The 13,526-nt window shown below is 40.3% G+C and overlaps 1 protein-coding gene across 1 annotated transcript in view; it reads right to left on the bottom strand.

Annotated features, from left to right (window-relative positions):
- Window positions 1-13,526, bottom strand: part of Smg6 (SMG6, nonsense mediated mRNA decay factor) — a 284,260-nt gene that overhangs the window by 192,614 nt on the left and 78,120 nt on the right. The window contains exon 6 of the mRNA XM_023719819.1: window positions 6,902-7,047. Within this exon, the coding sequence (XP_023575587.1) occupies window positions 6,902-7,047 (146 nt within the window). The remainder of the gene's footprint in view (window positions 1-6,901; window positions 7,048-13,526) is intronic.

The following is a 13,526-nucleotide window of genomic DNA, read 5'->3' as shown; positions in this document are numbered from 1 at the left end:
GTGCGTGGCCAGCTCAGGCCAGCAGGGGGCGGGGCTGGCTGGCATGTGGTGCTGGGGGATTGAACCGTGGTCCCTGTGCTTTCGCTAAGCTTGTTCTAAGTAGGTGCTTTAGACCACTGGGCCATCTCACCAGCCCCTGGACAACTTGATTTTAAAAATGAGCAAGAGAGCTGGGTGTGATGGCATTCATTTGTAATCCCAGTAATCCCATCTGTAATCTCATTGTTTGGAAGACTGAGACAGGAGGGTCACTGCAAAATCAAGACTGGCCTGAACCACTTAGCAAGACCTTGTTTAAAAAAGCTAATGAGGGGACAGGGAGATAGCTCAGCAGTCTAAGCGCTTGGCTGATAAGCGCAAGGACCTAGGCTCAATCCCTGGTACCTCATTCCGTGCTGGTAACACATGCTGTGCTGGCCCTGTGCTAAGCTGGTCACTGAAACCAGGGATGGTGGTACACCCCTGTAATCCCAGCACTGAGGAGGCTCAGACATAACAATCACTGTAAGTCTGAGCGGCTTTCTGAGACCTTATATCAAATAAATAAATAAATAATTTTTAAAAAGTCAATGAATGAGTGAATGAACAAATGACAGACAAGAAATTTAAAAATTTAGCAAGAAGCAAGAATACACAATAGTACAAACACACAAATAGCAAATAAGTACATGAAGTAATTTATCATCCTTAGTCATTAGGGAAACATGAAACCAAAATGAAATAGCATTGTACATCTACAAGAATATCAAAAATAAAAAAAAAACTGACAATATCAAATGTTGGCAAGGATACAAATAAAGCAGAACCCTCAAATTGCTGGCAGGAATGTAAAATGGTCCATTCACTTTGGCAAGTTTAGCAGTTTCTTATAAAGTTAAGCATACCTGGGCCAGGGAGATAGCCCAGCTATCTAAGCGCCTGCCTGGAAAGCTCAAGGACTGGGGTTCAATCTCCAGTACCATATGCCATGCAGGCCCCATTCCGAGTCAGCCACTTAAACCAGGCATGATGGCACATGCCTGTAATCCCAGCCCTGGAGAGGCTGAGACAGGAGGATTACTATGAGTCTGAGCTACGTAGGAAGACCCTGTACTAAATCAATAAAATAAATGATTTTTAAAAAAAATTTTTAAAATACCATATACTTACAATATGACCCAGAAAATCCTCTCCTAGACATTTATACTGTAGATGATAAACAAAAACATATTTAGAAGAAAATATATATAAATGTTCATAGGAGCTTTATTCATAGTAGCCAAATTCTAGCAACAACCCTACCTGGATAAACAGAACTATGGTATCTCCACACTATACAGTACTACTCAGTAATAGAACAGAATGAAAAATAATAATACATAAAACACATGAATAATGTCAGAAACATATTTGGCAAAAACCATATATGAAGAGCCATATAATTCTAGTAACATGAAGCTCTAGATAAGACAGATTTAACTGTCATGACAGAAAGCAGTAGTTGTCCAGAATGGAGATCAACTGGGATGAGTTCAACAAGAACTCTGTGAGAGCCAGGTGTGGTAATGCATGCTTATGGTTCCAGCAAGTTTGAGGCCAGCCCGATTTATCCAGGGAGCTCAAGGTCAGCCTGCATTGCATAGCAAGACCATCTTAAAAGGAAAAAAAAAGTGCTTGTCCTTCAGAATAAATACATACTGGAGGGCTGAAGATGTAGCTCAGTGGCTCAGTAGTACAGTACCTGCCTAGCAAGCATGCAGCCCTGGGTTCAATCCCTTAGTACCCACCCCCTAAAAAAGAATAAATCATAAATCCAGGGGCCGGGGAGATAGCTCAGTAGAATAAGCGCTTTCCTGCCAAGGGCAGTCTCCTGAGTTCAATCCCCAGTACCGAAAAAACAAAACAAAACAAAAAAAACCCCAACAACTTCAACATAAATCCATTCTAGAGGAGGAAAAATCAAATTGAGAAGGAGTAAAATAGCAATAGAAAGAAAATATAGAGCTCACAATAACTACTAGGTACCTAACAACTAACCATGGACACCAAACCATGTTGTTATCTTGGTTGTTTTCTTTTTTGGAGACAGGGTCTCACTATGTAGCCCAGATTGGCTTTGAACTCATGGAGATTCTCTTGGCTCATGTGCCACCATGCCCAGATTACACTGTTATCTTGGGAGAAAATGAAGGCCATTTCTTCAACCAATATAATAAGGGGCTTAATTATATTGGTATGACTTAATATTCTCATTCCTTTAGGTTTTCATGATGCTTCTTATTCTTCAGATACATTCTAAAAAACAAGAAGGATGCTAGAACTCATAGCTGGGAAGACAGGCAGGACCCCTGATACATTTCTTTTACCTTTTCTTTCCAGGAAGAAGATCCACAGACATACTGCACGAAGGGAAGAAGTCTGTGCTGAGCAACTGAGGACAAAGCTTTCTGGCCTGCACCTTCAAAAGCCTAACCTATTCTGACCTGTACATCTATTTCTCACAAAACTTGGCCAAGAAGGCACTCTCTCTTATTTTCTCTAACCTGATGAGTATTCAAAATGAAAGTTAAGTAGCATTGACTCATAGATGGATACTTGTGGAGAAAAGTCCAAGGATTTCGTCTACCAGAGACAAAGAAGAAGAAATGAGAGGGAAAGTTTACACAGCTAAATTTAAGCCTAACCCATTATGGAAAGGTGGATTTTCTGTACAACTGTTACAACAAGCTGAAGATTAGGTACTTCATACATTCTGCTAGGGTATAAGAGAAGGGAGCATCATCACAAGGGAGTGAACTGCTATATGCTAGAAGACAAATTCTGGTTGTAAACTAAACTCCTCAGCTACAGCCAACTTCATATGCAATAATGGCACAGAAAAAGGTTAAAGCTCTATTAGTACTATTGGACAGCTATGGCTCTTTACCTCTCCAAGGACACACATGTGGCACTGCCTATAACTCAGGTTTACCAACAACACAAAAACAACTATAAATGATCATGAAAAGAAAGCCAGCCTAATTCTTACCCCCAAATGTTCCCTCACAGCAGGCAACACCAACAATACACATCAGAAGTGTCTCGTGGGTGCCCTCTTGCTGCCCCAGGGCTTTTTCTGCAAGGTTAAAATGGAGACATGCTCTACAAACTAGTAGAGAAAAAAGGAGGCCATGGCACAGAAAAGGGAAGTTATTCCTGTGGTGGCCAATGAGTAACATCCAATGATTTATAGGAAGTATAATCCAATAATAAAGTAAAATAAAACAGTGTGTGCCTGAGATGGTTTTGATTCCAAAAATTATAAAACATATTTTTTAAGAAGAGAGAGCAAGAGGGGGAGGGGAGAGAAAGGCTAGATTGGAGCAAATTGGGCACAGATGGGGGATGCAATGGGGTTTCAGTGATGCCTACTACAAATACTGCTTTAATTATTCATCAAGAAACTAGGGTTTTATTTCCTTAAATTACAGAATTTAAAAAATTAAAATTCTTGGGAGTACTTGTGGTTTAGATGAACAGTTCACCCAACAGCATGACATCAACCAATCAGATGACTATTGAAAATAAATACTAAAACACACAGAGGTCCTTTTCAGGCTCAAAATGTTGTAGAGCCATTACCAACTGTGACATCACTCTGGGAACCAACTATCTCATCACTAGTGTTGGACGTAAGTTAGGTAGGGAACACACTGCTTAATGAAGTGGCCCTCCCAGAGCCACTGCCTTCTTCATCCATGCATTCAATAAATACTTATTCAATGCATAATAAATACCAGTACTATGCTAGAGCCCCAAACATCTCTAATCTTGTTCCTGAAATTTATTAGTTCCCAATCACCTTAGTGCAGAATATTAGAATTTCAGATTTACAGCTTACTGAAGTAAGATTCTGAATAGTGCACATATAAGTAATGTAAGTCTCTCTAGCAGTCCTGAATCTCTGAGTTTTGCCAGGCAAGCACTTATTCTACTGAGCTATCTCCCTGGCCCTGTGAATCTCTGAGTTTTAAGATTACTGTTGAAACCTCAAAGCTTAACTGGTTAAACCATATGACATAATTTATTTTTCTCTATGTGTAGAAAAGGAGTGAATGTGATCTCATCATCTCTACCTCTATCACATTTTCTCTCCCCACCATTTAAGCTTTTTCTTCCATTTTTCCTTTTGCAGCAACCAGCCCTATGTCCACAAAGAAAGTATATCTGAAAAGTAATCACAGTAAAGTGTTAGTAGCAATGTGATTTCTATTCTGGACTACTGATATTGTGAAAAAAAAAAAAATAGCAGTTACAAAAGGGTAGCACTGAACACAAAAAACTGAATGATTCTGTAAGTATTATGGGTATCAGCAAAAGACATTCTTTTTAAGTAAAGACTTTTCTTTTGCATTCCAAACTATATTCCTGACTACCAGTTATGGTGAAGCCTCAGGCACAGACTAAAGATCTGGTCTACCATGTGGGCTGTAAGATCACCTCTGCTTCAGGCTGGAATGCTCTCCTTCACAGATTCCAGGAACTGACATATGCAAACACCCACCCAGAAGGACATGTCCAAGAAGAAATGGAAAGAAAAATGATGGCCCAGATGTTCTGTAACTTGCAGTGACTGCCAAATGACCATAGACCCTAAGCACTCGGGAAGGCCAGGCAGCATTGTCTTACTTCCTGGTTTCAGACAGCCAGGGACCTGTGGCTGGGTGGCGACTTTGACAACATGCAGACTGGCCCAGAGGGAAACCTTTAGAAGGGCACAGGCTGATGAGATCTGGGGACCAAACATGCAGGGCTGATTTATCACTTCCTTACTCATAAAAATGTGATTCAAACTGCTGCTGATTAGTGAAGGATTTAAATCTTTACCCTTTCCCCAACCCCCTTCCCTTTCTACCCCGGCACAGATGCTCCTACTCAGCCACAACACCCCCTTCTTGCCACTGTCCGTGCAAGCACAGCACAGGGGCCCAGAGATGATGACTCATGTGCTGGGAAATGGAAAAGTGCATCTTCCCACCAACCAACCCTGCTGAGTGCTCTGCTCACCCCTCTCCCGATGGCAGCCCACACAGTGGGGTCTGGACAGCCGCCTCAGCTGCACACCGGGTACTTGGCAACACGTCCACAGAGCTCTGTGTCCTAGTTGAGTGCTATATCCTGTGGCCTGGACTGTTTTTCTCTGGAAAGCCCTTGGAGCCTCTGACCACCTCAGCTTGGACTCCTTTTACCTCATGGAGGTAAGTTAGGGCAAGGTCAGAAATAAGAACAGACTTTCACATGTCACATGGAGAACTACTTATTTCCTTGTCTATACTCACCTTCCTTCTTCCACCCATATTTTCTTAAGTTCACTTAACAATAGCTACAAGAAAAGGACTCACTTGTGGCCTATGAAGAAGCCCAGGTATTCTTTTTATGGTGAAGTGGCTGAAAACAGATGCTTCACAGGCAAAAGCTATAGGCCCTTATCAGTAAAGCTGAAGGTCATCCTACGCAGAACTATACCTCAGCATAGGCTGCAGCTCCACCAAAATTCCCAAACTCAGTAGTTTGTTTTAGTACAAAGGAGAAAAATGAATAGTAGGGTGCCTAGGATGTCCCATTTCCAGAGTTCAATGAGCTTTGTTCTTGGTAACACAATCTCCCTCCCTTTGAACCTCACAGCCTCATCAAGGTGGCACTTTCAAAAAAAACTGCATTTCTCCTTTCCTGGAAATTAGTGTTGCCCTTCATGTTTCCCTACTGCTGATTAAACAAATAGCCATCTCAAGAGTAAGTAGCCAAGTTCAAAGAGGCTACTAAGCCTCTGCAGCTTGCCTTCTGCTGGAAATTATAAACGCTACAGTGGGCAGCCTGAGAGAATAAAGTCCCCCCAGAATCAGATGCAACTAAAACCCAGGCTGCCTAGCTAAGAATCTTGTCAGGCCCAAGGAGAAGCCTTGTTTTCAGGGAAAGCGTGGCTTCTTGCTCATCAGGGTAGGAATTCCCCACCACTAGAAAGTTGAACATAATATCCCAACACAAATACAAAGAGAAATAAATCAACTTCAGGGTGAGAGAAAGCCTTAAGAAAAGATGCCACAAGCAAAGCAGTGGTACTCTCTCCAGAAACATCAGATCTGCTTTTCCACAGGGTAATTCCCACTTCCTAGCATTTCAGATAATAACCTTCTATCTCTGAAACCAAACAGTCTATGCCAATCCTCTGAAATAACTCCTTGGCAGCATGTGTTACATGCTTTAAAGTGGAGTGAAAGGAAGGGAAGAGATTCTGGTAATATGGATCTGGTTGGTTATTAGAACATTAAAAAATCCTGCCAATCTGTCCTTCCCTCCTCTCCTTCCCCATTTCCACCAAAATTCCCAAAGATTGTTCAGAAAAGCATTTCAGAATGCACACCAGTATACTAGCCAAATTCTGGGCCTGGTGGTTTTTGTGCTTCCAGATTTGAATCACCAAAGCTCATCAATTCTCTGTTTTTACTCTCTGGCAGCCTCCCACAGGGATATCCCATAGGGAACTAGACTTTTCCATATTGAACAAACAGGGTACATGAGTCCAAAAACAGCTATTCCCAATCCTTGCCAAGCGTATGGTCTCTGCAATGAAACATTTCAGCAATGCCTCTCCCTTGGGAGAGGCTCTGGGTCTGCAGCCTCCAAGAAGCCTTGCTGCTGCCTTTAGCATGGGCAGATGTGCAACAGCATCTCCAGGTCTGCAAATTAAGCTCCACCACGATTCCCTCCTTCCATCTCACACAAGCATTAAAGAGTCTTACATATTTCAGAGAGTAAAGCTCTGAAAGGCAATGTTGGGGAGGGCAGCATGTATGTGTTTGGGGGCTAGGGATGGTGATAAGAAAGCAGTGGTAAGAACTAGATTGACCTCTCTGTGTAGATGAAGTAACTGAACATTCCTTACCTTTCAACTGGGAATTATGTACAGCAAACATGTTGATAGTCATAAGCTGCAGCATGCGGGTACTTCCAATAGGAGATGGGCTATATTGCAGCAACACCTGGAACTCCTTGAGGACCTTCTCAGCCACTGCAGGGAATGTCTCCATCCTGCATATACAAGCAGCTCATCAGTGAGGCACATTCCCCAAGAGCACTTGGTGAGTCACTCCCCCTACACACGCCCACCATAAGGTAGACAACTAATGCATAAGACTTTGCTACTTTCACAAATCATTCTGTATCCTGCAAACTGAACAGACTTAAGAAAAACAAAATATTCAGGGTTCAGAGATGGAAACAACTCAATTCTTGGGTAAATTGCTATGAGTTATTATGCCTTGGTATGCTATTTCCTAACCCCTGGCAATAACTGAATTCAAGCTGACAAAAAAATTTCTCTCTGAAACAATGTTTTTCTAAGTAGTGAACAAACTTTCTTTAAGTTCTAATACTACATATTCACTAAATTCTCTGCTATGAAAGTTATACTCAGTAAAAGGAGTCATAAAGCTAAAGATTCTTTACACATGCTTTACTTCAGGAAACTATGTATTGTTTCCTGTTGTCTTCTTACACTGACTGGCCTACCTGAAGATCCCAAGGTACCCCTTGAAAAACCCTAAAGACCTAGGGCCCTAATGATCTATTTCAGTCTTTTCTGTGTTGTTGTCCTCCTCCCTCTCTCAAGCCTCTGCTCATCAGGGTCTGTATGTTTTCAGGCCAGTGGAAATATAATGCCCTGGCCAACTGCCACTCCCAATACAGGAAGAGCCTGTAATGTAGGGAGGCAGAAATCCAGCCAGTGACCTAGGGCTCCTAAGGAGAGGTCATTCAAATCACTGCTTGCCAAATGCAGCCACTGGATCCTAAACAGTGGTGGATGCCTGGAGCTCCTTTGGCAACAGGAACAAACCACAGCTCAAGTCCTCTGGAAAAAAAAAAAAAAAGCAAATTCAAACTTGGTGCTGGAGAGAGAAACCAGGCACATAGGCCTTATGGCTACACTGAACAATTCATGGTCAGCAGAGTATCTTTTATCCCACTCCCCCAACCAAACTGCTTGTGGTGCTCTGAGAGGTCGGTGGGGAATAATGCTAGGCTGGACTAATAAATAGCTTCTGGAAAGCCACAGAGAAGCAAATCCTTCTCAAAAGACACTAATAGTTTCAAGTACTAGAGAAAGGTCCTATTAGTTCCACCCTAATTTTGGCCCTTTCCCCACTGAGTTACTATACTCTCCTCAGACAAGAAAACCCTAGAGCTTTCTGGAATCTTGACAATCTTCATTCCTTGCCCTTGGATGGCAACTCCCCTTGCTGACCCTTTGGTGCCCAGAAGTCATGCCACAGCTATGGGTCAATTACAGTTTACATTCCAGTTCCCTTCTCTGCTGAGCTGTCCTCATTTTCATTGGCACAAAACATGCCATACATTTGCTTTTTTCCCTCCACATGCCATTTCAAGTGCCCTCCTCCAAAACAAAACTAAACATACTCTTTTTTTTCCCTCTAAAAAGTTTCAGAGCCACTAAAACTTTTGGTAGATTTGGAATGGCAGAGAGGGATATGTTTGGGGCTGGACTGCATCCATTTTTCCCCATGGGCTATAACAAAGGTTTCATTTTAAATCCTGACACTGTGCAGCACTCTTTCTTGTCGGAGGTGGGGAGGGGGACTAGCACTTCTCATTACAAGAAGAGCAGAGTTCACTCTGCTTGAAAAGCACCACACTAGGCAAGTTTCAGAGCCATGTGTCTCTGTGTTGAAAGGCATTTGAGAGCCAGCAAAGAACAACAGGACTGAGCGTCATGTGGGACAGTCTTGTTTCGAAGCTGTATCTAAGGAAGCCTTTCCTGGGATTGGAATTGAAATTGCTCCATTAACATACTCTGGGATCAAACTAAAGTCTCAAAGGACCACATGTTTAATGTACACTTTTTTTTTAAGTTCTTAAAATCCTCACTTCACCTCTGAACTAGTACAATATGATTAAAACAAAGGATAAAAAAATCAAATTCATAAGAGTAACTTCACATACAAGATATAAGGGAAGATGGATATATCCAGAGAGAATCAGTTTTTTATAGCAATAACTGAGGGAAGCATAGATAAGTCTCCTATTCAGAGCTTCATAACAAGGTTTCTGCTTCCCAGATTTGTAACCAAAATCCTGTCTGATTTTGGCTCGAGACTACCTATGAATAGTTTTGTGTCTTTCTCTTTGAGAAATAATCTTTGCCCCACCCCATATCACAGAAAGAAAATTCTACAAAATCTGAGGCTATAATAGTATAAAATTTATATTTAACAAAAAGTACAAAGTAAGATTATATTTTTACTGACACATACGCAAAGACATTTAAGAAGTCTTTAAGAATACATATATGAGGCCGGGGAGATGGCTCAGTGGAATAAGCGCTTCCCTGGCAAGCGCAAGGGTCTGAGTTCAGTCCCCAGTTCCGCTAAAAATAAATAAATAAATAAATAAATAAATAAATATATATATATATATATATATACACACATATATATCTAGAGTTACTATTCTGGAGTGCATAGGAGTTAGGGCAGAGCTGAAAGAAATGTTACCCTTATCTGTAATGTTATATTTTTATAATGATTTTTGGATTGCTGCTTAGGTAATAATTACAAAATTCAAGCCAAGAATGAAAAACTGAAGCAGCAGCAGCAACAAAGGGAAGAAGAGGAAGAAGAGAGAGATTCATAACAGTAAAAACTTGAAGGCAACCTAAAATACCCAACAGTAAGAGACGACTAGGGTGGCATATTCACACACTGAGAACTATTTTTTTAAAAAAAATGGAACTACATTTTTTAATCACTTCAGAGGAATTTGAACATATAATAAATAAAAATAGTTGTAAAACAATTTAATATGAGCACTTTAGACACCTATTTATTTTTTTACTTTTCTTTTTAGACACTTATTTATAAGAAGTATGAGATACTCAAAAATCATACAACAAATGTTAAAGGAGGATAGTTATCTATGGATAATAAGAATAAATCTTTATTTCTTCTGGCTAAGTTTCCTAAAGATCTTATAATGAGCACTACATAATACAGAAAATGATTTTCCCCACAATGAATACTTCCTTTTGTATTTAAAAACACTTGTTAATTTTAAAAATAAATCAAGACATAAACATTTTATTTTTAAAAATTCAAAGTCCAAAATAAATATATCAGGCATTGAATTCCAAGAGACTTGAAGCTATGCAAATTGCATGATCAAGCAAAAGCAAATAAAAACTAAAGTGAAACTATTGCCTTTAATCAAGGCAAAATGAGGAAGCAAAATTATTCTAATTGTCATGAATCAACAGTCTACAAGCTGCCAGGTTCTCGACCCTCTCAGTGAAAGCCAAGGGCAAATCTGCTTTGTCTCTCATCAGGAAAGCATCTATCAGGAATTACCTGACACCCCAACCATCTCCTCTTTCTGGATCCAAGAGGATTCCATCCTGAATCTAAAACCTCGGAAGATTCGATTATCAGGATATGCATTCACTCACTGACTGAAGCAGCTGCCTTGTGAAGTGATCTCTAGAGACACCTTGTCTCATCTGCATGGCAGTTTCAAGAAATCAATCTTTCAAACAACTCTAAGACCCAGACTCAAGAATGACTCAGACAGTGAATAAAAGGGCAGGACTCAACCCCTCTGGTGGTAAGGAACAGAGCCGGGCTACACAACATTATCTGTAGAAAAAAATCAGTTTCCTAACTGAGAAAAAGATCAATCTGGGAGTTAAATAGAGCAAAAAATTAAGCCATATGACAGGATGAAAATAAGAGAAAACATAAGAACTAGAACACATCTCAGAGATCAAGCATTAGACCACTGATAAGGAAACTGAAGCCCACAGAAGCTCTTGTTTATTCTCAAGGTCTTATAACCAATAAGTGGAGAAAAACTCTGACACTTGATCTCATTAAAGCCCTGAACCTCTTGTCTGCTGATGCTCAGCCGAAGTCTTACACACAGTAGGCATTCAAGTATACACTGATGTATCCTGGAACACCAGGGGCAGGGGAACAACTACAGGACTTTTCTCAAAAGGCAGGCGGGACAGTGATGTGCCTTCAGCTGCTCTCCATTACAATTCTCTCAGTCTTAATTTGTTTTCAACGCCTCCCACATTTCACATCTTCTTGGTAATTAGGCAAGAGGCCACGATGTTGTGTGTGGCTTGGGCTCACTGTTTTTCTAGTCTTACAGGCTTATACACATTTTTTTCTTTTTTTAACAATACAAATGTTATCACTGTTTCTGCCTCCTGAATAAATTCGGGGCTCAATTCTCTTTTACCTCCAAGAAAGCATAAGAGGAATGAATAGTCATCCAGGACCTAAAGTATGCTTAGAATAGAAACATATTTTCCTCCCGGAAAACTACAATAATTTATTTTATAAAAGTAAAAAATAGGGGCCGGGGAGATGGCTCAGTGGAATAAGCACTTCCCTGGCAAGTGCAAGGGCCTGAGTTCAATCCCCGGTTCCACAAAAAAAAAGTAAAAAATAGTCTGCCTTTGTCTTTTTGATAACAAAATATATTATATAAAAATGAAAGAAGGGGCCAGGGAGACGGCTCAATAGAATAAGTGCTTGCCTGGCAAGCTCAAGGGCCTGAGTTCAATCCCTGGTTCCACAAAAAAAAGAAAAGAAATGAAAGCGATCCTAAAAAATAATCCAGACAAATGAGATAACCTATTATTTTTTCAAGGCCTCCAGGGCAAGAAATTCCCAAAACATCTATTCTCTACACAATTTTCTTACACCTAACCCACATCCCTCCAGTTGCACCACTTCTGTTACTGTCATCCCATTAAAAATTGTCTGGTTATGACTCCTCTATATTTAAATACAGCACACACTAATTTATTTATTTATTTATTTTTTTGGCATGAGTGGGGATCAAAACCAGGGCCTCAAACATGCTAGGCAAGCATTCTGCCACTAAACTACATCCCCACCAGAAGGGTTTAAGATTAATTTTTCCTTCCAGATCTCATTTTCCAGCTTTCTAATTGTTACAATATTGTGGCCCTTTCCCAAATGTCTTCCAAAATATATGTGCTTAAATATGAGAATATTTTATTTTATTTTGCAGTACTGGGGATTGAACCAGGACCTTGCACTTGTCAGGCAGGCTGTTACGCTGCTGAGCTTTATCCCCAGGCCTTAAATACAAGAAATTTAAGTTGGGTGGGGGGAATAAAAGTTTAATTAACACAACCTGATAAAAACTTATCTTAACCAGACATGGTGGCACATGACTATAATCCCAGGATTTGGGAGGCTAAGACAGGAAGAGTGCTGCAAATTCAAGGCCAGACTGAACTACACAGACCAGTAGTAGTGAACCTAAGCCATGCATGCTGCAGTGGGCTGTTTGTTATCATTAAAAGTTCTAAAAGGTTTGCCATCACTGACACTGACCCTGTCTCAAAAAAGTCCACAACAGGGGCTGGGAAAATAGCTCAGTTGAATAAGTGCTTGCCTGGCAAGCTCAAGGGCCTGAGTTCAATCCCCGGCTCTGGAAAAAAAAAAATCCACAATAAATAAATATATCCTAAATATATTTACAACCTGAAATAAGATTCGTAAGTTTTTCAGTTCCAAAAGCCTCTAATAGCACAATAAACAGCAGTTCTCAATTAGGGGCAAATTTGCTCCCCACTAAACATCTGACATGTCTGGAGACATTTTTAGTTATCATGACTTGAGAGGTAAAGTATGCTACTGACTTCAGTGGAGAGAAACCAAATAGCGCTAAATCCTACAATACACTGGACAACTCCCTCAGCAAAGAATTGCCCCACTCAGGACTGGCAGAATGACTTGGTGGCAGAGTGGGTTTTTTTTCTGTATTTAGTGTAGGGTCTATAGAGTCTACAGGGTATTACTACATAGAGCAGACTCATAGTGATTTTCCTGGTTTCAGTATCCCAAGTGCTGGGATTACAGGTGCATGCCACCATGACCAGTCTCAATTGCTGTCTCAGTGCTGGCACAGCATGCCAGGGATTGGACCCTAGCCATTGCGCTCTATCTAAGCAGACACTTTAGTCCACTTCAGGCTGGCCCTGGCAGAATGTTTTTAACCTAAGTTCAATTCACAGCATTACAAAAGGAAAACAAAAACAACAACAATAACAAAAAAAAAAAACCCAGCTTAATAGTACTGAAGTTGAAAAAAAATGTGACTTAGATGAACCTGGTATAGGAAAATATAAAGAAGAAACAGAACAAAAAGGAAAAAGGAGAAAAAGTATTCAGAAAAGAATGAGAGAAGAAAATGAAAACTAAAATAGATTAGTGAGACTTCCATCAACTGTTATTTAAGTACAGTAAAATGGTATTTCCTACTGTGATGTTTTATTTTAAATACAATCTTATAGATATCAGTTTCATCCTACTTGTTCTGAAACTGCAGCTTTTCATTATTTATTAGTGATCAGTGTGGCTCTGGTATAACTTTATTAGAGTACCAGAACCTTCTCTATAATCTTCACAATGCACTTTTTTTTTTTTTTTTTTTTTTTGGCAGATCCGGGGATTGAA

This window comes from Octodon degus, unplaced genomic scaffold (genome assembly GCF_000260255.1).
Source record: "Octodon degus isolate 3935 unplaced genomic scaffold, OctDeg1.0 scaffold00072, whole genome shotgun sequence".
Classification (NCBI taxonomy): Eukaryota; Metazoa; Chordata; class Mammalia; order Rodentia; family Octodontidae; genus Octodon; species Octodon degus.
This window is presented reverse-complemented; position numbering and strand designations above follow the sequence as displayed.